This window comes from Mycena indigotica (assembly GCF_014461135.1).
Source record: "Mycena indigotica strain 171206Taipei chromosome Unknown Mind.scaff0011, whole genome shotgun sequence".
Lineage (NCBI taxonomy): Eukaryota > Fungi > Basidiomycota > Agaricomycetes > Agaricales > Mycenaceae > Mycena > Mycena indigotica.
This window is the reverse complement of record NW_023503010.1, coordinates 3,336,668-3,362,286: the sequence shown is the minus strand read 5'-3', so window position 1 is coordinate 3,362,286 and position 25,619 is coordinate 3,336,668. Positions and strand designations below refer to the sequence as shown.

The window sequence follows — 25,619 nt, the reverse complement described above, 5'->3', positions numbered from 1 at the left end:
ACTTTCGTAAGAGGCAATGTCTTGAAGAGAGCGAGATTGCGGGGGTTCCGGTCGGGAGTTCATCGATAATGGACTTGAAAGCTTCCGGCTCAATGAGAGCCTCTTGCTGATCATCGGTACCTGCCGACGCTGACCCTTCATCTTCAAGGTCGGAGCCAACCTTGCGATATTCGACATGGGGGATTATCTCGTCGTTTGGCAAGCCTGCAAGGGAATAAAGCTTGGACGAGGCGGCCTCGCCTCTGACGACGGGCAACGGATCGTCTCTGACAGGGAGTTAGAAGATGACGATTGAGAGACGGTAGACTCACTCGTCATCGGTAAACAGATTGGCAAGGGCTCCATTGCGAGAGAGATCCATCCGTGCAAGTTTCTCGTTATAATGGACGACACAAGAGCCGCACATGGGCCCAGCTAGCCAGTCCGACAAATCCGCCACAGTCCCGTCCACGCTGTGCACGATGCCTTGCAATGAATGAAGCCTCAAATAGGCAAGCTTCGGCGCAGTGATTGGTCGACGTCCTCCAAACCCTGCATGACATTTCTCGCCTCGAGGGCAATCGATATCGTGAGCTTCCCACGAGAACTCCCGTTCCATTGGGGGAGGAAGCGGGGGCAGGTTTGTCTTCAGTCGGGGAGGAAGCAGGGGCACCGCGACGTAGGGAGTTGTTGGAAGTGGCCGGAGGGTTGTCGCGTGCTGAGAGCCACTAGCTATGGTGGCGTCGGATGACTTGGATTTTGCTGCGTTGATCAGTCGGCCTCTCGGAGGCTTCGATGACGGAGGCTTCGATGGAGCAGATCTGTCCAAAGTCAATAGACGGAGCTGCATACTTGGATGCCCTACGTCTGCGGGACCAGGGCCTCGTTGTCGCCATCCACAGCACCGCTTCTTGCATTCGCTCTGGTGGTTGGCTTTTTAGACCTGAATTGGCAGTTAGTAGGTGGTCTGGCGACTTCGGTTAGGCGACGCTTACGGCGGTGGTAGAGCAAGGGCCTTCCTCGCTTGTGCAACCACAGGCTTCTCCTTTCCTTTGTCTTGACTCGTCCCGGACGCCTTTTTGTCTCTGCGTGAGGAGTTAGTGGACAGTCTGGCAACTTTGGGAGTGCTTACGGTGGTGGAACAGCGGGAGTCTCCTCTTCGCTTTCTTCAGGCGCTGTTTCAACCCCCGGCCGGCTTCCTTCCTGTGGCCTTGACGATCTTCTTAGCTCTGTATGGGAAGTTAGTGAACGAGTTGACAGGAATTTTGCCGCTTACGGCGGTGGGGGAGCAGGAGCATCTTCCTCGGCCTTCTTCCCCTTTCTATTCGTGGACGGCCTTTTTGACCTGCGTCAGAAAACGTTAGTAGACGGGCCGGACGATTTCGGAGCGTCTTACGCTGGCGGGGGAGCAGGGGCCTCCTTTTCGAGTTCTTCAGGCGCGTCTGGAGCCACGGCCTTCTTCTTCTTTCCCTTGCCAACGACTTGCACGCTGCATGAGAAGTTAGTAGACAGCTTGCGACTTTGTGGCCGCGCCTACAGTGGTGGGGCAGGGGCCTCCTTTTCGCCCTCATCAGCTCCAGCAGTGTCTTCTTCAACTACAGCATTCCTCTTTCCCCTGCCTTTGCTCTTTGCGGGCGCTTTTTCGCTCTGTGTGAGGAGTTAGTAGACGGCTTGCGACCTCGGCAGCGCTTACGGTGGTGGTTTGGCGGCGGCCTCCTTTTCACTCTCCTCGCTTCCCGAAGCATCTGGAGCCTGTGCCTTTCCCTTGCTTTTGCTCTTTGCGGGCGCTTTTTTCGCTCTGTGTGAGGAGTTAGTAGACGGCTTGCGACCTCGGCACCGCTTACGGTGGTGGTTTGGCGGCGGCCTCCTTTTCACTCTCCTCGCTTCCCGAAGCATCTGGAACCTGTGCCTTTCCCTTGCTTTTGCTCTTTGCCGGCGCTTTTTTCACTCTGTGTGAGGAGTTAGTAGACGGCTTGCGACCTCGGCAGCGCTTACGGTGGTGGCGGGGCGGCCTCCTTTTCACTCCCCGAATCATCTGGGGCCTTTGCCTTGCCGTTGCCTTTGCTCTTTGCGGGCGCTTTTTTCGCTCTGTGTGAGGAGTTAGTGGACAGCTTCCGAATTTGACACCCGCTTACGGTGGTGGTTTGGCGGGGGCCTCCGTTTCGCTCTCACCTCCCGAATCATCTGGGGCCTTTGCCTTGCCCTTGCTTTTGCTCTTTGCCGGCGCTTTTTTCGCTCTGTGTGAGGAGTTAGTAGACGGCTTGCGACCTCGGCAGCGCTTACGGTGGTGGCGGGGCGGCCTCCTTTTCACTCCCCGAATCATCTGGGGCCTTTGCCTTGCCCTTGCCTTTGCTCTTTGCGGGCGCTTTTTTCGCTCTGTGTGAGGAGTTAGTGGACAGCTTCCGAATTTGACGCCCGCTTACGGTGGTGGTTTGGCGGGGGCCTCCGTTTCACTCTCACTTCCCGAATCATCTGGGGCCTTTGCCTTGCCCTTGCCTTTGCTCTTTGCTGGCGCTTTTTTGGCTCTGTGTGAGGAGTTAGTGGACAGTTTCGTCATGATTTGCATCGCCTACTTAGGCGCTGGGACAGGGGCTGGCTGTTCCGATCCAGGAATTTCCTTCCTGCTCCTGAGATTGAATCGCGGCGATGCTGGTGGCGCGGCGTCGGAGCTTTCGTCCTCTTCGGTGTCGATAGTTTCTTTGCTTTTTGGAGTACGCTTTGCGCGCTTTCGAGGCGGTGGAGGGTCTTCGTCGTCATCGTCCACGGGTATGGTGATCTTTCGACCGGGCTTTGATGGTCCTTCGAGATCGAGCCGTCTACGAGGGATACTTAGTGGGAGTGAAATGACCCGAAGGAAAAGGACGAACCTTTGGTTGTGCGTTTGCTTGTACAGACGCTGCCGCTCTGCCGCTTCTTGGGCTTGTTGCGGCGTCCTGTTCTCCCGACTAGCCCTCATAGCGGCCGCAGCCTGCCTCCTGTACTCTTTGTCCCCCAGCTTTGCCCTCTCTTTCGCCCTTTTGTTGGCCGCCCACTCTCGTTTCGACTTCAATCGCCGCGCCTGTCGCTGTAGCTCGAGATGCTCGGCATCCGGCTCCTGTCCCCCACTGCCACCCAGCTGGTCCTCGCCCTCGCCCTCGCCCTCGCCCTCGCCCTCGTCACCGCCCTCGCCCTCGCCCTCGCCCTCGCCCTCGCCCTCTCCCCCCTGATCCTGTTGCTCCTCATCCTCCGATTCCTCCTCAACGTTCGATAGCTTGCGTTTGGGCATGTTGGTCGAGACGAGGAAGTTTTTTTGGACGTGACAAGTAGGTCACTAACTCCCGTGACATGCCGCTCTCTGACTCATGCAGGAGCACTAACTCCCGTGACTTTCCGCTCTGACTCACACCGGTCCACTAACTTCATATCGGTCCACTAACTTCCATGACCTGACTCCTAACTTCGTCGCATGCATTTGGTAGGAGTCGACGCATCATGGAGAGTAGGTAATACAAATACAAATATCTACGACAATGGGTGACTAACTGGTGGGTTCGGGTGACTAAACGGTGGGTTCGGATGAATTTGGAAGTTAGTGGGCATATGGCTTTGGCGGCCGGTGGTAGTAGTTGTGGTCTGTTATTTTCTGCGCCTTTAAGTACCTGTGTATCGGCTCCCTCCTTCTGGCGCTGGTTGTGAGGCTCTTTTCAGCCGCAAGGCTTTGACAGCGGCCTTGTTTTGCTCCCTCGCGCGCATCTTTCCTTCCTCTGCTTCCGCTGCCCTTTTTCTGGCCATTGATGCTCGTTTGGCTGCCAAACGCTGGGCGCGTCGGTCACGCGAGAGCTGCTCAGCCTCCACCTCATCCTGATGGCCCTGCTGCTTCATTGCCCCCCCCTCGTCCCCAACCTCCTCGTCCCCCGCCTTTGACCCTCCCCCCGGATCATCATGATCCTCTGGCTGGCTCTCCTGCTTATCGACCGCCGCTGCCTCCTCAACGTCTGATGGCTTTTGTTCCGGCATGGTGTTGCTCGAGACGAAGTTTTTTTTTTGACACTAACTCCCGTGACATGCCCACCGGACTTAGACATGTCCACTAACTTCGTCCCCTTCCCCCTGAAGGGCAAACGATACACTGTGGAGCATCTTGGAGTCACAAGGATTCAAACTGTGGATAATATCTACTGTACTGGGCTCAGTAAAACTGTGATCCACTACAGATGAAGTTAGTAGACATAAGTTTCACCGCCGTCTTCCCAGCTCCGCAAATAACTGCCGTCTTTTCTCCACTGCGTTCTCGGTAGGCTTTCGTCTTGGTCTAGACTCAGCCAGACTTCGCTCCTCGCCCCGGTCTGCATCCATCTGAGCAATATCGGGCTCCGGTTCATCGAAATTCATGGTAAAGAATCGCCCGGGGTGCTCCGTTTCTTCTTGGCCTTCTAGACCAGGAGCAACGGTCAGCTTCACTGCCTTTCCCTTAAAATTTGGCTTGGGCTTTGGCCGATCCAGTCGCTCGACTTCCTTGGGGTCTCTCTTCTCCTTGTCCACTAACTTCTCGCTGACCACTAACTTTTTGCTCTTCTTCTTCGCTGCCTGCTCCTTTCGGGACTTTTTTGCTGCCTCCTTTGACTTTGATGCCTTCTTTGGAATATCCTTGGCCTTGGTGAGCCTGTGTTGAGCTTTTGTGGACGCAATTTTGGCGTTTTTCTTTGAGGTTGAGGCCGTGGACTCTTCTTGGATGGTCATGGATTGATTTCCATCCTCTTCATCGTCTCTATCGAACCGCTCCTCCGACTCTCCATCCCCATCTCCCTTCTCAGTATCAACCTCCATAGCCATTTCATCCTCAGGCACAAGTTCCTCCTCTTCGCTGAAGTTACCATCCTCTACAGCTGGCACGGTTTTCCTAGGGTCGCGGAGCCGTGCATTTCCATTGGCAAATCGAGCCTTAAGCTTCTTGCGATCGGCAAAGGACATCTTCTCCCAATGCATCTTGCCCGTTTCCAGCATGTCGGTTAAACCTTGGAGATCTTGGACGGCTGTGATACGAGTAGGATTGACCGGCGCCTCCTGACCCAGCGGGAGGCCAACGAGTTCGACACCAAGGAGGTGTCGAACTCCGTAGTCATAGTGCTTATAGTACATTTTGACGTCCTTGCGTTGTGTGATAAGTCCTGAAGAGTTACAAGGAGTTAGTGGCGGGAGTTAGTGGCGGGGAGTTAGTAGACGACGCACGGAGACCATCGGTAACCAGCTTTACTATCAGCCGACGTAAGGTAACCGCATTCTTAGGTGGCCCAGGATCTATCCTATGGGTTCAGATGGCCATTTCAAGGATTACTTGACTTACTTCGCCGCCGCCGCAGGCTGCAGAATGACTCAAACTGCCAAAGGAATTCCACGTTAGAAATATTGTAAACCGATTGGAGAAAGTCATTCGCTGGGCCTGTATAGAGGCAATGCGATGGAGTAGGCTCTGAAGAGTAACCCTTTGCTATAAAGGCTAGAGTACAGGTACCGGTTCGGACATGGGTGCCCTGAGCCTGAGCAGAAGGATTCAGAGAGGTCAATGCACTGCAGCAGAAGACGCACTATGGTTTCCATTTTTTCGTAGCTCCGCTCAACATCTGATGCACCCGCCCTTGTTGTTTTCCCGAACGGATACCTGTTTTCCCTCCCTGCTTGCTTCCAGCTCATGTCTGAGTTCTTCCTTCATATCATCGGTGAGATATTCTCCGAAGCGTTTGAAACCCGCATTCTTCCATCGTTGTGTGATCTCCTGGTGGGCCTCTTCAAGGGTCGAACCTTGAAACGATATCACGAAAGGGTCATGAATAGAATGAAGCGAACGCACCTTCTCCTAGCTCACGCATCACTCGGCTCGTATACGCATTGTAATAATTCGGTGCCCGTGTTGCCTGGGTATATGCGGTACTCGTTATTTGTTTTCGAATCCAGTCTAGGGTGACACGGTTGGAGCCAAACTGGCCATCGAAGATTTCTTGTATCTTCTTGTCGCGGTCCTTGTAGAAGTCGTTAATCTGCTGGACGACACGGGCTCGATTGGCCTTCGACCGCTCCACTAAGCTGTTGGGTGTTGACAAGGATGTCGGCTCGTTCTTTGGCTTGACTGCTTTTGGTTGTCATCGTGGAGAGGGAAGGCGTGACTGCGTGTGATTGGGAAAAAAAATATGTCACAGAAATGCGCGCAAAGTACTTCAAGAGTCTACTAACTTCCCCGACGCACTACCACTATTGGGGGCTGACGACAACCATCCTACGCTTGTTCTTCTTGTTCTTAGCTGCCTTATCCTCCTTTCTCTTGCGAGCCTTTCTAATCTCTTCCTGAATCTCCTCCTCCGTCATCCAACCCGAATCCGTGGCGCTAGAGGGCCCTGTTTGGAAAACATTGTTGTAGACCCAGTCGACGCTTTTCCTTGGCTTGGGGGGGCCTTTGTCCGGCTGGCAACCCATAGCTGCGAGCTCCTCCTCTGTCAGACCGGATATGAGAAGGTCCAGTTCATCGTCCTCATCCAGGGACGGGCTGCTTGATTTTGCATCGTTCGTATTGGTATTGGGGGAGGGTGTTTTTTTTTTTGAGTCTCTGGGGGCCCTTCAGTCGTGAGACTGCGGTTTGCCATGGCTTTAGCGAAGGATTCGAGCGAAGGCGTTGGCTTGGGTACATCGGGAGCCTGTGGTGTCGTGGGCGGGGATGGCGTTGGGGACTGAGGCTGCTTCGAGGGCTTGCGGGGAGTAAGGGCTGAGACTAGCCAGCGGATGGAGTGCATGGTGGGTGGTAGGAGAAGAAGAAGGAAGGAAGGTCACAGAGTCAGTGTCACAACGGGGCCGATAATCGGCCGCTAGCTGGGTACTGACGGTACGGTCCTCATGAAGGTCCATAGCCTTGTGAACTATCACGGTAGTAGTCGGGGAAGTCGTGTGAGGGTCCACTAACTTCCGTGCCAGGCATCTACTAACTTCCGGTCCACTAACTTCCTTGGCCGGAAGTTAGTGGACGTGAGATTCTCAAGGGGCCCTTTGCACACTAGTAAGCACACACACAGAGGGGAGGATGTCCATGGTATATGTGAGCCCACCACCTATTTTATGGACCAAAGTAGTGAAACGCGTCTACTAACTTCCTGAGCACGGAAGTTAGTAGACAGGGTCATCTAAAGTATCACCGCTCCAGCCCTCCACCGGGGGGAAAACCCTGCCACTGAGCTTTCTAGGGCATATAATATCATGTCGGAGCCCACCACCTATTTTATGGACCAAAGTAGTGAAACGCGTCTACTAACTTCCTGAGCACGGAAGTTAGTAGACAGGGTCATCTAAAGTATCACCGCTCCAGCCTCCCACCAGGGGAGAACTCTCCCGATAGACCTCAAATGGTCTGAGATGCGCCATATATGTGCCCACCAGCTGCGTTGTTGACCAATGCACCGACGAAGTTAGTGGACATTCTACATCGTAAGGGGGGACCCTTACAAACTGAGGATGTCCACTAACTCCCATCCATGTCACTATCGTCGATGCGTACAGTAGGGCAACGAGATGGGCTTTCAAGCAGATGTCCCATAGCCCCACATCCCGCATCTGTGCCCACCAAACGCGTTCTGAACCAAAGTGAGTGTCTACTAACCCGCGAGCACGAAGTTAGTAGACATGCCAAACTTTACTATGCTGAATTTGAACTTGTTCGGGATCAAAGCCCTCCAGGGATACCTTCCATAGCTTCACACCTCACAGTTGTACCCTTTGGACGGTTTATCGACCACAGTGATGGAAGATGTCCACTAACTTCCCTAGCTCAGAAGTTAGTAGACATACTCAACTATATTGTCACAAGTGCTGGACTTCAGCAGGACGAAAGGCACTCCAGTATATCTCCCATGGCCTTGAAAGCCATCCTTGCTCCCCCCCTTCCTGTTTTATAACCCCAAGTAATCAAAGATGTCTACTAACTTCACAGGCAAGGAAGTTAGTGGACATCGTGGCTTCTTGCCAACTATGCCTCATATCCCCTACTGACAGTCCCAACACCTTCTATAGAGACTTACTTATATATGTTGCTCGAGGACCTACATGTGCATACTGTACATAGTTAGCCCTTACTAACATAACCTGAAGTTAGTGGATAGGATAAGTTATTAGAGAGGACCCTTACAGCTAGGATCACCATTACCTACCTATAACCTCCCCTGACACCGGGACTGACACCCAAATTGCCCTACATACCCATACCATACTAAAATCCTCCAAATATCACTTATAAAAGATGTCTACTAACTTCCGACTCATCCATCACTAGATCAAAAGGCTTGTATCTCCTTAACTACTCAAGCTATTAATAAACGGTCTGTACATCTGGTATCAGCAGAGCATTCTGCACAACTTTCATTTTTTGATGCGCCATCAGATCGGGACGGTGGGCGGGACCATGGGCGACCCCAAGATCAGCAGCCATCAGTAACTTTGATGGCAGTGATGGGATGAGGGGGGGGGGGGGGGGGCGGAGGGCGGGACTTGACAGCAGACAGCGATGATGACCTTCGCTGTCATCGTGTCATCCGGTGATCATCCTTTGATGCTCCGGCCAGCCCGCTCCCCAGCCCGCTCCCCCCACCCGGCCTCCCCCTTCCCCCCAAAGACCTCCCGTCTACTAACATCCTGTCCACTAACATCCAGAAGCGAGTTTAAGGAAACACCGCAGATTTCCATTATCCCCTCTAGTTAGAGCTTCACCCCCCCTGAGGCTCTAACTAGAGGGGATAAGTGGGCAGGTTAGGTGGCTACGAGCGGGAATTCGTGCTCGTCGTTGACTCGTTGTCCATCCATGACAACAGTGGCCCAGCTTCCCGTCATAGCAGCGCCACACGTGAGCTGCTTATTTTGCGGGGGGAGCCGGATGGTGCTTGGGAGGAGAGCAGGAGCGGGAAGTTTTGTGTCGAGGGGGAAATCGAAATGGTGGGGCTGTCTGTATAAGAACGTGTCAGTGGTTGAGAAGAACGGCTCCGAGCCCACAAGCCACACACAATTATACGCCAGCTTCAGAGCTCCCATATATTCACCCCTTCCCGCCATCTGGGCCCATTTCGCTGGCCTTGACGAGTCCTCCCCGTTGCACGCGCCTCGTTAAGTTGTCGTTAAGTTGCGGCCAGCGCCCCCCGCTTGGCCGCGCGCGAGGGGTTGCGGCCCCCGTGGCAGCGCTGTATGGGTCCCAAACGCGGCATGCACCCCCAACAAGCGGACTACACCGCAAGCCCAGATCGTGGGGCGAGGGGAAGGAAGGAAGAGGGTGACGTGTACGCGTGACAGGCACACGTGTGCGTGACGCGCTTCTCCGTCAACGCCCATGGCTCAAGCCCATGGCCCGCTCCTCAGCGGACGCCAGGCATGCACAGCGGGCACGGCCGCATCCGGGCACATGGACGTCGGGAAGAAGACGCGATTGACGTGGCACGTGCGGCACCGCATGGTCCGTGCGCGCCCCGTCAATCACGCAGATCTTCCCGTTCCTTCCTTCCGTTCCCCCTCCGCCCTCGCCTAGTCCGCCGCGCTATGGTCCTGCTAGCGGTGAGCAACACTCGCTTTTGACAGTCTAGCTGCTCACTGCGCTCTTTTTGCAGGCTGCTGACGAGAGACTTGTGCTTGGGTCGGGGACAGCAACAGCCACATTGGCCCCGCCTGGGGGCAACGATACCGGAGGGCCAACAAGCGGACCAGTAAGAGGTGCCCACGGTGCTTAGGCTGCTCGGAATCCTGTCGCCGCCGTTGATAGCTCTTGCAGGAACTGGGAAACCCTTCGGTCTTGTCGCGTTGCGCGCAGAACGAGCCACGGAGGCATATTGGCAAGCTCTGGGGCGAACAACGCGTACGTGGTCAAATATATCACGTCTCCCGCGCCCGCTAACGCTTCATGCAGCCGCAATGCTGATGACCTGGCACCGCTGCCAAGGACGACAACGAGCGGCGGATCGACATCGCTGGCTAAAGCAGAGAAATGTGGAGCGACCCTGGTGCGCTATAAAGCGCCTGTAGTGGGCTGAATGGTGCGTTATCCTCTGGAATGGACGCTTGCTCACTTCGAAATCGCTTTTCGCAGGAACTACAGCCTTAATTAGGCCCCCTCATGTCGATGATGGAAGGCCCGCAATGCCAGACCTCCATCGTTTGGGCTTAGACGACCCACCGCGTTCAACGAAAGATCTTCATTTGCCTACCGGGGCACGTACGCCTTGCGTAGACCGTATGCAACGGTTTTAAGGGTCGAAAGTGCGTTGTTTGTCCCGTTTTCTGAATCGTTAAACTCATCTCTTGCAGAACTGCTTCAAGTTTAGACGCGGTACTCCTCCTCCTCATCCCAAAACACTATCCTCCCCCCTCTCCGGACAGCGATCCTCGTCTTCGCCAACGATCCAATACGGCTCTACCTCGTTTCCAGTGCTCGTTGTCGAATATGGCGCCAATTCTCCCCCACACAAACAACTTTCCCCGACGGCCTTTCATCCCCCAACAAACGGCTTCGCTACTCCCCCCAGGACGATTCGCCCGCCTCCTTCTCGACACCACCGATGCTCTTATCCTCCCACATCCGACAACGTTGTCCTCGGCTATCCTCTGAACGTTAAATCGTACTTGTCGTCTGTTGAAGGCCATCGCTTCCACCAGACACGATCTGCGGTCCCCAAAACCCTGTGTCCCGCACGTTTCGGTGCAAACGTTGCCAATAGACCGACACAAATTTGTCCTGGGTCTCAGCCTTTTTTTACTTACACTACGAGTTCCCCGACAACTACGTATTCGTTCTCCTCTTCCATGCCGATCTCCCCGGTACCTATTTGACGTCTCCGTTTTAATGCTCGTTATGTCGAGGACGCTTTCTGCCCGTTCATATCACATCGTCCTACACTATTTCTCATGGACTTGTTATGAATATTTACATATTCTTGTCTGACTACCTTGCTTCAAACTGTTCATTCATATGCTCCTACCAACACCCATTCGACGACCATCCTCTCTGGCCACGCGGTCGTATCAGTATAGCTGGCCCGGACAACCGCCGGCAACAGTCGATCAGTTGACCAACATATTGCTGGCAATTCTTGAGTTTCCACTGCGGCTGGCCACAGTGTCCATTTACTCGCATTGCTCTAGTTCGCAGATCGCTTTTGCAAGTTGCTTGCAAAAATTGCAAGAGCCTTCCGGAGATATACTTCAACTTGAACACTAAGCACATAGTGCCTTACGATTCTATCACATGAACTCATTGGCTACAAATTCGACCTCCGACATCTGGCCGCTTACCCTCTGCCACTTCTCCGCTTCGGTGAAGCACTTGTGGGGGTTACGTCGCAGCAGGTCTTCGAGCTCCCCATAGCTGGTCGTATCCCATGTGCGCTGGTTGGTGAGCACCCGCGCGGCGCCTCTGTGCCAGTTGTCATAGAATACAGCCTGCAAAATGGATTGAGCAAAAAAAGTTATCGCATCAGCTATGGCAACGCACCCATCTCGCGAAAACGTCCGGCCGCAAGACCCCCACCGCCTTTTCGAGCGAAAATTGCAAGCAATACCGCGCGGCGTCATTGGCGAGGTCCACGAACTCATGTGGTACCGCAAAGTTCAGCACGACGAGGGGGTGACGCGGGATATTAGCGCTTGAAGGGCGAGAAGTGAGTTTGCCCAAGAAAGAAGGAAGCCAAGTGACGCACCGCATGTGAGCGTGCAGCGCCGGCATCGCGCTGTACACCAGGTACTTCTCTGCCGCCTCCGCAACTGCAGCGCAGACAGGGAACCTCATGGCGTCGAGATTTGGCTGCGGCTGGAGGTACATGTACTGAAACAGCACTTCCAGAACCGCGGCCGGCTCCGACAACGCGATGGTCTCGCCTGGCTTGTCGGTCGCCGCCTCAAACATGTTGGCGAAGACGTCCGAGTGGACCTCGAGATTTTTGCTGTGGACTTTGAGGAGCATGCCGTCTGACGAGCAGAAGGCAAGGTCAGAAGCCGTGGACACCACTGCATCCATATGAGCCGCGCAGAGCCTGAGGAGGATGGTCGGCAACAACTTACGCTGATCAAAGCCTTTTGTCTTGCGGGTGGTACTGTCGTTCATCTTGGGGGAAGAAGAGAAGGCGTCGAAGGGTGCAAGGGCAGCCTTGGCCGTCAGTGTTTATATACTGCAGGAGCAACGAGGAACGAACTTGAGCGCCACTGTCCATTAACATCATCTCTCAGAAAATGCGCCCGCCCGGGCCGCCGACCACGGAATTCACCGCCATGCGCAAACAGTCTGGAGGAGTTCGGTGTTCAGTGAGGCACTCGCCGTATAAAGCAAATGACTGCCTATTACTGACCTGAGTTGGGCACTTGCCATGCATGGCCTTCCTATACCCTAGCAGTCTCCACTGTCCCAGCCGAACGGGTTAGAGTTACCGAGTCTAGAAGAGAAGCGTTGGTTCCGAGGCTAACTAAATGTCAGCATGCACAACGCTTAATGAAAGTAAGAGGTTGCTTACCGTCGGGTGGCGCTCGGAAGCGGCGGAGTGGTGCATGCAGCAGCACGGGCATAAGTCACCCCATGAGTTGGTCCAGTTTGTGTAGGATACGCGCCAGGTCGCGCAGTTGACGTTGAAGGACTCCGCAGACAACGTCCCGAGCAAGGGCGTATGGTAGGAAGAAGCAAGGAGGATCAGTCCGTGATTGGCGCCGAGTCGCGCACGGACCACGGTGATTGCACGTGCTCAGGATCTTTCGGAGGCAGTGGACTGCCTTTTGCGTGCGGCGGACGATCGGCAGGCTTGTAACGTGCGTTAACAAAACTAGACACTGTATAAACAATGAGAATTGAGAGCTACCCAATCCACCTATCACGGCCGGTCTCAAAGCCAAATCACCTCCCTCCCCGTCAAGCACACGCACATCGCGCTCGAGTTGGCAGGACCAATGCAAGACAGCGCTCGTCGCCCCATTCGAGATGCGGAGCCATCGTCTGCGCATGTCCGCTACAACATCGCTCTTAAACAGGATCGCGAGATGTCATTGAGGATAAGGAGCAGAGTCTGGTGGAGAAGTTGAAGAGAGGCAATGACGACGATCTCGACTCCATATGTCCGAGACGCAGGATATGCATGAGGCAAAAGCAGAAAGAGCGTCGGATGGGGCGATATGTCGATGGGAGCGCAGGGTATAGTGAGTCGGCGACATTGAGACAGGCGGGGTGAAGATTCGATGTTGTTTGTTGGCGCACGAAAGTCTGCGCAGAAGAAGTCTCATTTGATCAACATTTGGCTGTAGAGAGAGAGAGAGCATGAAAAGGATCCGCCGGCCGTATGGTGTCCTGCTTGAAAACAAGAGCCTCCTTCATTGTGAATGAGAGTACCGCCACAAACGAGGAAGCGAGAGTGGCGGACAGGACTCCGACCGGCCCGGCCCGCAGGGGAGGAACGAGCTCGAAATCAGGTCGTCGAATGCTGATGGGACAAACGGGGCATTACTAACGGGCCTAAATGCAATCCGGGCACGACGTTGGCTGAAATCTGATGGGCGATACTGATGTGATCTGTAGAAGCGATATGGGTCGTGTCACCATCTTCTGCGATGGCGGCGGTCGAAATCGATGGGCTGGAGTACTGATATCATCCCTCCTCAGTGGAATTATCCGTGGATGAAAGCGCGTTGGGTTTCAGAAGGAGAAACGGGGCCGGAAAGTGGATAGTGTGTAGGTGCCGAGGAAGAGGTGACGAGCTCGGAAGCGGAGCCGCGAAATGGCGGAGGAGTAAATGGACGTGGTCAAGGGCGCTGAATAGTCGTTGGGTAAGTCGTGGTTCGAGGCGGAAAAGGCCTGCAAGCCATGAGGAAGGCCTATCGGCCGTATCAACAATGTTTTCACCAAAACGTCGCTGCGACAGCGTTTTATAGCACGCACATCCTCTCCGCCTTGATTTTAGACCTCCATGAGACGACGGGTACGTTTTGATGGCAAGAAGATGGCGAAAGGCTGCATTATGCGATGTAGGAGGAGGAGGGCATTGACGACATTGAGAACGACGCAAGCGAATTGTGCTGGCGAAGCGGCGGGTGATGCACTGAGGTAGGGGAAGGTGCGGGAAGCTATTTGTCGAGTTGTTTAAGGCCACCGAAGGACGTTATTCGTGGTAGGGGTATTGGGGCCATATTCGGTGTCAAACCGATGGTAACGGTGGCCAGCCGGTTTTTATCGTTGAGGATAGCATATATCGTGGTCGGGGAGAGCGGAAGGTCGGTCGGTTTGGGATGAGGAGAGGGCAGAGAATTCGGCGTTGCTAGCACATTTGAAGAGTAAGTACTGCAAAAATTGAGCTTGAAAATGCAGAAAAGTGGTTAAAGAACGCACTTTGAACCCTGCAGTCTGTTGCGGAGATTCACGCCGGGGCTTGTGTCGAGTTTGAAGATGTATGGATTTAGTTCTCCCGACGCATGAGCCGGTCGTGGTCAACCAAGCCAAAACGACCAAGTTTCAGCCTTGGCTCGTTCCACGGTCTACATGTGGGCCTGGGAGGAGCTGTATTTGCGGGGAATATACGCGAAGTCGTGTGTGTATGGAGGTGGAAGACCCAGCAGAACTCTGTCAACGAAAGGCAGGCCGCGTGAGTAAGTGTACCTATCAGCCAACTTATAACGCACCATTGAGAGCTCTAAAAGCTCTGCATATCGCCCCCATAAGTCCCTGCACCGCACCCTCAGACACCTCCCTCTCCCCCAGCCAGCCCACCAACCGGTCTCCCGTCGTCGTCCTCGTCCTTGGCAGGCAAAGGTGCCACGTCATCGACCGTGAGGCTCTGGCGCGGCCTATCCACGAGCTTGTTCGAGAACAGTGCGGTGCAGAGGATTCGAGCGCGTACAGCGCGTTGGGTGTGGTTGACGGAGCGGTCGACATGAAGGAAGAAGAGAAGATGTGTTTTCCTTTTTCGGCCAGACCATGTTCCTGATCGCCACCATCCGCTGCGCGCGGACACCGAGCACGGCGCGTTCATTGCACTAAGGGCTCGAATGGTCCCATCCACGGGGCCCAGGCGTCTCTCCAGACAGATCCCGCATTTTCCGCTCAGTGTCGACAGTAATTACTGGCGTATATCTTGAAAATTGCTTCTTGTCAATACCACTCGCTTTCAGCAATAATGTTAATACTCCGAACTACAGCAATCTGATTCCCTATTGGCTTTCGATGGGAGACTTCAGTTACAAGTAATGCACATATTGCTACCCATATAACCTGAGGCCTTCATCCTCCCAGATCTGCTCGACTGCGCGCTGAATGCGTCCATACACAGCTGAAAGACAAAGTCATTGCCCCACTGGTCATTGCTCGGAAGGCACCACACACGTATGTTCTCCGCAGCGAACGCCGCCTCGTCCACCCAGGGTTCTCCGCGGAGCAAACCCGTCGCTGCCGCGCGACACTGCCATCGGAGCGCAAACGAGGCTGCGTCCACGCCAATCGCTGTGAGTGTCGGAGTCGCTGCGGCGAGGGAGGCTGCAACGGCGGGAAGGTCGAAGTCGGTATGGGCCAGCTGTTGGGGCCATGCGGGGCTGCAAGAACAAGAAGTGCCATTTGAGCACGAGGGTCTGTAAGGTCGGCGCAAGCGAATGCGGGGCGCAAAGACTTAGTAAGTAAGATGGTGCCTGGGGGGCGTGAGCAATTGGCAGTACACGACTAGAGGCCACCCACGATTTTACCCTCCTCTGAGGCGTCCGGCTGGTCCTCTCCCGTGAACACCCGCGTGAAATTGATCTTCAATGAGTGCAGCGCAGGCATACAGGCCCACATTGGCGCAAGGAGGGATGCCTTTGCGGTTGGCAGATTGAGCGAAAGACGCACCAATAGCGGGAGGGACATTTGCATTAGCTTGCACAGTGTTGATATGTCATCTCCCGGCAGAAAGTTAAGGCTCTTGAGAGCCGATTTATTACCATGGATGAAAAGCTCCACCACAGCGGAAGACCCAGTTGACAGATGCGCAACAGTGCTGACCAGTGACTGGCACCCTGAAACAATATCGGAGAGGGCTGGGTGCACATTAGATATGCCAACGATAGTGAAATCTTTGAGCACGGGGAACTTGGGAAGCAGGGAAGCAAACACTGGCTGGACGGTCAAGTTGGGGTAGATTCTGAGGTGGCTGACGGTGGGAAATGTGGGATGTCGTGTGGGGCCTCGCTCCATGCACGTAGGTTGCAGGTGAGGTTGAGCTCTTTCAGGGTCGCAGAGCCAAAGAATGGTCGATACGCAGCGAGGGTGGCGGTGGTGGTCATGGTGTACTGGGATTCTATCTTCAGCACCAATTTGCGCAGCTTCACCAAGGCTCCGGCGTTTTCAAAAGTCATAGGCTGTCGGGAGAAGAGACAGACAATACGCAGGACCTCTAGAGACGGCAGCAGATGATAAATGTTGGTCAATGCATCAGTTGGCAGGGTGACATCGTCCAGAAGCAGATGTTTGAGTTTCGTGAAGCGAGATAAGCGCAAGAAGAAGGTATGCAGGCCCGAGAGCCGCATTGCGGCCTCCTCGTTGTCCTCCGCGACCACTGAATGCATACGTGGGGAACGCGAAGGCCGAATTGTGCAGGACAGGACAAAGGGGGCGATAGAGTTGGATGTCCAAGTGTCCAGAATGGAGGCAGCACGTTGGAGCTCTTCTCCCCCCAATAGATGATAGACCATATCCCAGCCCCCATCCCGTCAAGCCATACTGCAGTCATATGGTACAAACTCGAAATGCGCGAAGAGCAATGGCCGTGCGAGGGCGGCGAAAGCACGGCTTGTCTCTGTGACAGATGCAAGGGCAGCTGTTGGAAGAGCTTTGAAAACCTCCAGCCAGAGTTCCGGCGGCGTCGACAAGGGCGTTGGCATGGTGGTGGTCGCGTGAAGAGAAAAGAAGGTGTGACTAAGCACGGCAATGATCGCGTCTTCGGATCACTCATTTGATGTGCTAGCACATCACGCCACTTTGCCCGTCACAGTGACCGTCCCGCTTGTCCTGAACCACCACCACGCGCGAATCGTGTCCAATGGCCTCAGGTGGGTGACTCTCGCTGCTTAGCGAGAGGGCACTCACAATAAGCAGAGTCCCTGCCCCCCGAGCTCCTTGAAATCGTCATCGGCTTCATTGACGACTGCAAGACGCTCAAGGCCTCCGCCGTTGTCTGCCACACCTTCTGTGTACCCGCCCAAAAGCGGCTCTTCACGTCTTTCACACTCTTGCCGTCGTCTCTCCCTGGAACTTCCGTGGCGCCACCTCAGGGCCTTGACGCATTTCTCGCCAAGGCCACACACATCGCCTCCTACGTTCGCTGTCTCACCGTCGTCTGCCCACATTCCAACAACTGGGTTGGCGCAATATTGCCCCACTTTGTGTTATTCACGCGTCTGACCAGCCTCGTGGTCGACTGCCGCGAGTACAGCCTGAGAGACGCGAGCATCACATGGCAGTACTTCCACACCGAGACATTGGAGGCCTTGCGAGCTTTGGCGGCGCTCCCGAGCATGCACACGCTGGAGCTATACTCTGCGGATCTCAGCATCGCTCTCCAGCTCCTCCCTCCCCAGCAACCCCCGCCAGTGCTGCGCCACTTGGCCCTGTACAATGCGCAATTCAACGCCGACATCCCTCTTGCCCTCGATTCTCCAGATGCAGAACAGCAGAATTTAACCAGATTCAATCTTGAATCGCTTGAGCTCCACCCGAATCCACTCCGAGAGCTTTCGGACCCCATCTTTGCGCGATTCGTTAACCTAGCACGGCTACGACATGTCCACTTGACCTTCCCACTTTCGATATATGAGGCGTACGCGGCGCAGGTGCAGGTCCTGCAGCACGCTGTCGAGCTCGAGCACCTCCAGCTAACATATTTGGGCTTTGACACCTCTACTGGTATGCAAGTCCTACACACTTCTTGCTCTTGAATCTTACAATAAACGGGATTTGTCTTTTAGACCCACGTGTGCTTGACATAGGCCACCTCTCCAAGCTACACACTATCGAGCTGACGATCGATATCGACGCCAACGTTGTGTCGCCTACCTTATACAGCGTTGTGGAGATGGTTATATGCTGCATTGATATTCCAAGCCCGGTACAACACGTTATCATCGGCCTCGCACTAGCCGAGCCCCCCAACTTCCCTGAGCTCACTCGCTCGCTCACGCACTTCGTTGGACGGCTTGTGCCCCTCTGCCGCTCATGGGTGGACCGCAGTTTCACGCCGACATTGCTGTTCCGAATTTACATGAATGAATCGGAGCAGCACTTGCGGAACGCGGTGTGGGACGAGGTGAAGGAGCTTGGGATGGATGTTAGTATCGAGGTACTCAGTGGCCAGTGAAAACTGTCAATAATCATTTATTTCTATGCAAGCTAGCGCACACATTATACTTATTCGGCTTTCGAGACACAGAGATAGTCCTACAGCTTGAGCGTCGCGTGCCGTGTGATGTGGCCTTTGTCGCACAAGCATGAAAGAAGGCGCGTAATGTCTCTACAATAGAGAACGCACGCGTTAGCCCAGGAGGGACAGGCTGCCATGCACGAGCGTCCGCGATAGTGCAGGCCCCGATAGGCGTTGAATCCGCGCGAACGAGGGAGAATCTGGGGTGCAGCTCCCGGCACGACAGTACTCGTCGCATCGACTTCTCCCGAATTAATGCGTTGGGCTCTTTGGTGTGCCGTAAGCCCTGACTAGCTGCACTAGCACCACCCTCGGCACGCCCACACCACGTCTTTCTAGCATCGAGTTGGCAGACAAACCCGGTCCCTTCACATCTCCATGATGCGGGCTCCCGACTCCACCTCGCAACCAGCGAGGAGCGATACCGATCTTGTCGCCATCGCGGGCAGCCTAGCGAAGCAGTGGCTTTACGTTCGGTGTCCGGAAAGCGCCGCCGTGCAGGCCGCTTTCAAGCGGGCTTGGCTCCAGTCGAACCAGGAGCTGCGGATCTGGCAAGCCGGCTCGACCGAGGCTGTAGCGGGATGCGTGCAAGATGCCGATGCGGGAGGGGATAGCGGCGATTAACTTGCGATAGCCTCGCCGCACACAGCGATACTCGCGCAGACATAGCGCACACGGCGCATTCACCGAGCGAAGTTCCTCGACAGGTATCAACAAGGTATCAACGCCGGCTACGTGTTGTCGAAACAAGCAAGGACGGAAGATGCGGATAGTGGAAGGCTTGGCTGTTGCTCGCCGCGGGCCCGAGTACCGAGTGGAGAACATCCTGGCACACTCATCGTTCTCGGCGCGAGTCGGTTTGGGGCTCGCGCTAGCATAGATAAGTTGGGCGTGATGCGATCTGGCCATCAGGATTCAATACAGCGGAGAAAATCGCGATGAATCTTACCTTCAGCTTCAGCCTCGCGATCGGCCCAAGAGATCATTCCAGCGGCGAATCCAGCCTAGCCCGCGCTAACCCACAGGAGGGGCGTGGCGCACACGCGACGCATCATCTCGCACTCAGATAGACGGGCTCAACCAAGAGCGCAGAGCCTGTTGCCAGTATAGACCACAGTTTATCGCCAGTGTGAGCTGCTTGGTTGGAAAAGGATGCCGGCTTGTGGCTGCATAGCGCCGCGTCTTGGCAAGCAGTGGGGATTGGTGGGTGGGAAGCGACATGGGCGTTCGGGAGAAGACGCGTCATGCGCACGTGCGCCGGCGCGTGATGCGGACCATCCGCGGAGAAGCCGGGACTCCCCGTGCGGCTCATTTGAGGGAGGGATCCGACCTCCCCGGACACTACCTCGACGTGAGTGCGGGTCAAGACCGAATCCGATGCTTACGATCGTTCCCAGGCCTTTATATATCCTGATGCTATCCTCGGATACCACCAACGCTGCGTACCCATCGCGGAGCGTATTGTCGACCTGCTGTACGATGGGAACATCTCCTGTTCGTCGGGTGCTACTCGCTTGACACGTTGGCCAATTGGCTCTGCAACCATGTCCAGCAGATCGTCCGCCATTACACCGCAAACGTCACGATGGACCTGAAGAAGCTCGCGCACGAGTCCAAAACTCTCGCAGTCGAGCGCATCGACATGGTATGGACACCCGCTCCAGGCGTCGTTGATCTGCTAACGCATTCAAAACACATCATTCAAAACACGACCTTCATTACATCGTAGACTGGGTTTGCGCACATGTTGTGTCTAGGAGTAACGCCCAACCGCAATACACACAATTGATGTTTACGTCCCTGTTGGATTCGAGTAAGCACGGGACAGCGTTCACTGAGAGGTCGCACATACCTTCTCGCAAGCGATACGACGGCTAGAGATGTCGCGAACCAGTGATGGTTGGCACCGGATAGAACACTTGAAGCATTGAAGAAGGTAGGATGACGAGGGGCACGGTACAGACTGGCGGTGGACGGTGGTCAGCAGCTTCAAGCTGAGGGCGGTATCTCGACACTGGCACAGACGGAAGAACCTGTAGATGCGGCGACTCTGGACATACGACTCCGGCAACGGGCTGCGACGGAGCTCGACCCCTGGGCTGTGTCGCGCCGACAGCATCTCGCCGCTGGGAAAGTCGTTGTGGAGGGAGAGGGAAATGTGGGGGCCCGAAGCAATCTGGCGAACTGAGCCTGTAGAGGGCCTACAGTCGCGGATGGAGGAGAAAACCGCGAATGACTGGTGTTGGAGGAGCAGGAATGGCATATAAAGACCATGGTGGACGTCGAAGGGTCGGAATTGAGAGCGGCGGCGGCATGCACATTGACGATTGTGAAGAGATCGTCAAGAGAGACATCTATAGGGCGAACACGGGGATATCTGGGCAAAATGACGACCGTGAGTCTTAAAACGCGCAGGGAGAGAACAGCCCACACACCCTCGTCTCCTGTTATCCACTTGACCACCTCTTTTTCACGCCCGCCCATCTTTGATTCATCTGACGTCGACACCGTTGGGCAGATAACAGTAGGGCCAAATGTTTGGGATTGGAAAGTGGCGCGCACAGAAAGCGCGTTATATGTGGACAACGTCGAGAGAGACGTCCGGCTCTCTGAGCAAGAATAAGCAAAAGTTGGCATGGGGGAACGACCACGTACCCTTGTCTCCCGTTATGTCCACATCCGCCTCTATTTACGCAGTCCGAGTCCCATCTTCACTCCTCTCGCGTTGTCCGACGTAGGGTGCAGGATTTAAGTGGTGTTTCAAACCGCGTTTTGAAACAGCTGTTTCAAACCGCTGTTTGTAATTATTTTTAGAAAAAGTGCTGTTTCAAAACACATCACATGTGGGAAAGTTAGGCAATTTACTGGTTTTAGACAGACTTTGGTGTATACTGTAGCAGCTATAGTTACAGCTATAGAGGTAGCATACTAATCAACCATTGTTACTCTCTATATAATGTCACTAAAGGTCTTTTAAAGGCTCAAAGTGTTACTGTCACATTGGTGATAGGGTCACACCATATACAGACAACACAGAATGTAACTTAGGATAGCAAGAGGCACCCTGAAAGCTTGAGGAATGGTGTAAAAAGACAAGTAAATACATATGCTAGTATAAAAAAATGATTCAAAAGGTTAAAAATCGCCATTTTAGGCAATTTTAATCAATCCCTGTTTGCAAACCGGTTTCTAAATTGGCTGGGAGTTCAAACCGGTTTTAATAACCCCCTAGAATTCAATCCTGCACCCTAGTCCGACGTCGGGGAGTTGTTGGACTCTACCCGCGTGGCTGCTGCTGGGGGTGTTGGGGGGAGACTCTCCCAGTGCTAAGTGACGAATGGAGTAGAATGCCGGGGAAGGAGTCGTGGCTGTCGTGGCTAAAGCGGGAGTCGTCAGCAACGAGCATGGGACAGGGAAAGTGCCACGTACGTGGCATCAACGACCGTGCCCAGGCGCCCGCCGGAGGACTCGACAGTCGTCTCTCGACATCGAATGGGATGGCCAGAGGGCGCTTGAGGCTGGCGCTGCGGGGAGGTTGGCGCCTTCCGTCATGGATGAACGTTTTTGGGAAGAGGTGCCTGATGTGTGACGCGTTACGGGAAGACTTGTGTGACGCGTTACGGGAAGACTTGCCAAAAACTGCGATGGCTGGCCCAACGCGGGCGGTGGCGCCGCTTCCCACATGGTGTGTCTTTGCACATGTTTAATATCTATTCATTGAAACGACTAGCAGAAGTTCGAACAGATGAACTCCATTCAACCCATTGGCCGAAAATCTGGGACCGGGACACGTCGACTGGGACAGCGTCGTCGTCGCCAGCTCCGGCGCTGGGGCCAAACGCGAGCGCCCTGGCCCGCGAAACTGCGCAACTCAAAGCTAAATTGACACTGAATTGCAGTTTTCGCCGTGTTTTCGTCATCGCTCCGATTGGCTGGCGAGTGGCTTCTCAAGTCATTAAAACACGTCACAAAGACTATTGGGCGCTTCTTTAACCAGAGACGATCTCTTTTCTCTTTACTTTCCCCCATCATGGCCTCCCCTTCTCCTCCTCTGGAACGAAGACAACACAAGCCGCCGCCGTCGCGTGTGCCCGTAATCGTGTCAGAGCAACAACGGGTCGTTCCTCGTGGCTTGCCCAAGTGCGTCATTCATTGTTGCACGCCAAATATGATCTCTCAGTGTCATTGCTTGTAGCGCTCCCCCTTTCAGCCCTCCGCAAGTTGCCTTCCAGATCCAGAAACACGAATCGCCACCAAGAACAATCTATTCGACCCCTCCCTCCGCGCCGTCCAGCGGCATCTACCTAACGGTTCCCAGTCTCCAAGCGCATCCTGGTCTTTCATCTGCTGTGTCTGCTGCGTCAATTCCAACAGGCATTCCTGCCAATGAGTCTCAGCGACCGCCCTTTATGGCCGCTTTATATGCGTATGTGGTCGCTTTCTACGTCTGGCTGTGTCTTATATCAATCTCAATCTCAGCATGATCACCTCACCGGAGGCGGAAATCGTCTGGTCTGACGACGGCTCGTCCCTTTTTGTTTCCACTTCCAACTGTCCAAAATTCGAGAGCGTCACCCTGAAAGCCTTCTTCCCCCATCGCTCCGGGTTGGTCTCCTGGAGTCAGGGTATGACTGTGAGTGCTTCACCATGTCCTCTGACATACCTTGCTCATCTCGCATCAAGGGATATGGGTTCAGCCGTCGTTTGGATTCTTCTGGCCGATTTTGGCGTGAGCTCCGCCCTTCGTCATCATGCCGACACGGAACTGACGGTCAAATATGCAGGGCACCCACAGCTCACAGCGGCGTCTTCCCTGGCCGACTTCAAACATGAGAAGAAGCTCAATTATAAGATGCCCACCTCTCGGCGTCAAACACTGCGAACACAGCCAGCAATCTCAGCAGGCCCTGCAAGCGTCACGAAGGGCTTCTTTGCGTTGCCTGTAGCATGCGCCAACATCAACACAAAGCCGTCGCTCCAGAAAGTGCCCGCGAATGCCACCAATCTTGGCATGGACGTTGACGACACTGCAGAACCATTGTCGCTCGGCAGCCAGATGTTCAGAGATTTCAGGTCCTGTTTGCAAAGTGGGGAGGTACCGAGCGGCCCGGAGGATGGGGAGAAGGAGAGCATTTCCGATGTGTATGATGCTCTGTCTGACCCTGTTCCCACGACTTATTTTCACCACAGTGCAGCTGCTTCTGATTCCATCATCACTCTGACAGATGAACCGATGCAAGACGCAACATTCCTCTTGAATATCTATCAGTCAGTGATGCTTTGTGTTTGTCCTCCAGGTCGACAGGCATCTGATATTGTTGGAGGCTTATTGAAAACCCACACAACGCAGCGGTTATCAAATGGCTTAAGAACTATATTATCATCTCCGATCCCAACCGCCTGCTGCAAACTGTGCACGATGCCTTCGGCATCTATAAATTCCGCAGGGAACTGATGGTCAGCTCCTCTCTCATATGCCAACTTGCATCCAAACTCACTGACAGAAACATGGGTTTGCATTGATGCCACTGCGCCTCAGAGATGGCAGGCTTGTCGAGGCATACCGTGAGTTAGTCTTTGAAGACTGGTAAGCCACACTAACCTCTCTCAAGAGCATCCAGTCCTGACCAGGTCGTCTGCAAAGGATCTGCTAGCCTCTTTGACCCCAGCAGAAGCTGCAGCGCTGCAGCCAGTGCCAAATGTCATTCCTGCAAATCCACCCATTCTTCTGCCTCTTAATGATAACTGTGATGTGGACTCGGTTGATGAGAGCAACTATATAGAGCCAAGTTTGAAGGTGAGTTGCCCGATGGCTAATTGTCCTCAATTTATCAATTGAATAATATCTCCAGGTTGAGCCTCAAGATCATCCTCTGCAAAAAGTAGAGCAATGGGTTCGAAACATGAGCATTGACTGTGATGGTGATGTTGAGATGGCTTGATATATGTGAACAGATTGATTCAGGTGAGTGAAAATACTAAGCCTGCAGAAGCTTTCCTTAACTGCTAGTAGAGAGAAATGATTGTTGTATCCATTGTCTGGCCAGTATGAAGTTAGATCATTTGATCATTGCTAAGTAAACTAGTTGTCTTACCCAAAAGTCAATATCTATCAATTGAGGACTGTTTGACTGTTGTACTTGGGACCAAAATTAGGTGTTCAGATGTCCTGTACAATCCATATAATGGCTAACAGAAGCTCGTCATTCATGATTGTGTCTCCTGCATTTAGTATATCGAGTCATCTCTTCAAAGAAGGTATGTAGACACTTCTCCAGTTCCTTGGGTAGACAGTGCTACTTAAACTGAGTGCATGTTCCATAGTCTCAATTCACAATACGTAAAATAAACAACGAGTGTGTAAGTCATAATGTCCGTCTGGCATTGGTGATCAATCATAAGTAAAGACAAGGAAACATATCATGATGTCCATTCCATAGTCAAAAGTTGAGTCCATACCATACAGTTGTCCCATCATTCAAGTTGTCGTCGTGTCAAGGACTCTACTGCAGGTGTTCGGGCCTGGGGTAGGCCGGGGGCGGATACGACGGCTACGATCATCGTCAGCATAGTTTCCAAGATATATCTCGGACAGCAAACTCACGGCGGCGTATTCGGACTTCCCCATGGGTGTCACTGACTCGATCGTGGAGTACGGAGTCAAGGGTACTGAAGTATCAACAGTGTATCTTCCGCTGAGGTAACCTGGCGGCCCATTGTTTCGCGGAGCCGCTGCCGCTGCCGCTGCCGTTGACCCAGTTGTCTGGCGCCGCGGATGATTTCGGCGACAGCCGCAGTTGCAGCCGCACACGCAGCAGAAGAAAAGGAGGAGGAACACTGCAACTGGTAGGAGGGTTAGCAGCGGCGGAAGCATAATGAGACCGAGTGACACCTACAGAGAGAGAGGCCAATTATCTTCTCATTGTTGGGGCCGTGGTGGTCAGACGCGACGACGATGAGCCCGCGAACGAGATTGGGCATTGCTGGAAGGGAAGATGAGTGGGTTGGGGAACAGAAAGCAGAGCGACGCGTACGGGACATGGGGGTAGAAGGAGAAGACGGGCGCGGGCAGCGCCTGTGGGTGGTGCTCTTAAGCTGTTCGAAGGTTCTGTGTGGCCACGTAAAAGTACAAGGTGGATTTCCTAATCGGGACAGGCTGTCGAAGCTGTTGAGGCACCATCACATTCAGTGTGGCTCTGTAACGGAATGAGTCCACGATGACGAGGGTAGAGACGGCCC

The 25,619-nt window shown here is 54.1% G+C and overlaps 2 protein-coding genes across 2 annotated transcripts; one reads left to right on the top strand and one right to left on the bottom strand.

The window, feature by feature from the left end:
- Window positions 1–11,184: 11,184 nt before the first annotated feature.
- Window positions 11,185–12,070, bottom strand: MIND_01209500 (uncharacterized protein; the record flags this gene model as incomplete). The annotated part of the gene is made up of 5 exons (XM_037368603.1): window positions 11,185–11,208; window positions 11,263–11,409; window positions 11,462–11,612; window positions 11,667–11,973; window positions 12,028–12,070. The coding sequence occupies 5 exons, from the start codon at window positions 12,068–12,070 to the stop codon at window positions 11,185–11,187; spliced, it is 672 nt and encodes a 223-aa protein (XP_037215529.1).
- Window positions 12,071–17,003: 4,933 nt separating this feature from the next.
- On the top strand, window positions 17,004–18,317 carry MIND_01209400 (uncharacterized protein; the record flags this gene model as incomplete). Its single annotated transcript, XM_037368602.1, has 3 exons — window positions 17,004–17,013; window positions 17,060–17,866; window positions 17,929–18,317. 3 exons carry the CDS (start codon window positions 17,004–17,006, stop codon window positions 18,315–18,317), a joined length of 1,206 nt encoding a protein of 401 aa, XP_037215528.1.
- Between the last annotated feature and the right edge of the window lie 7,302 nt (window positions 18,318–25,619).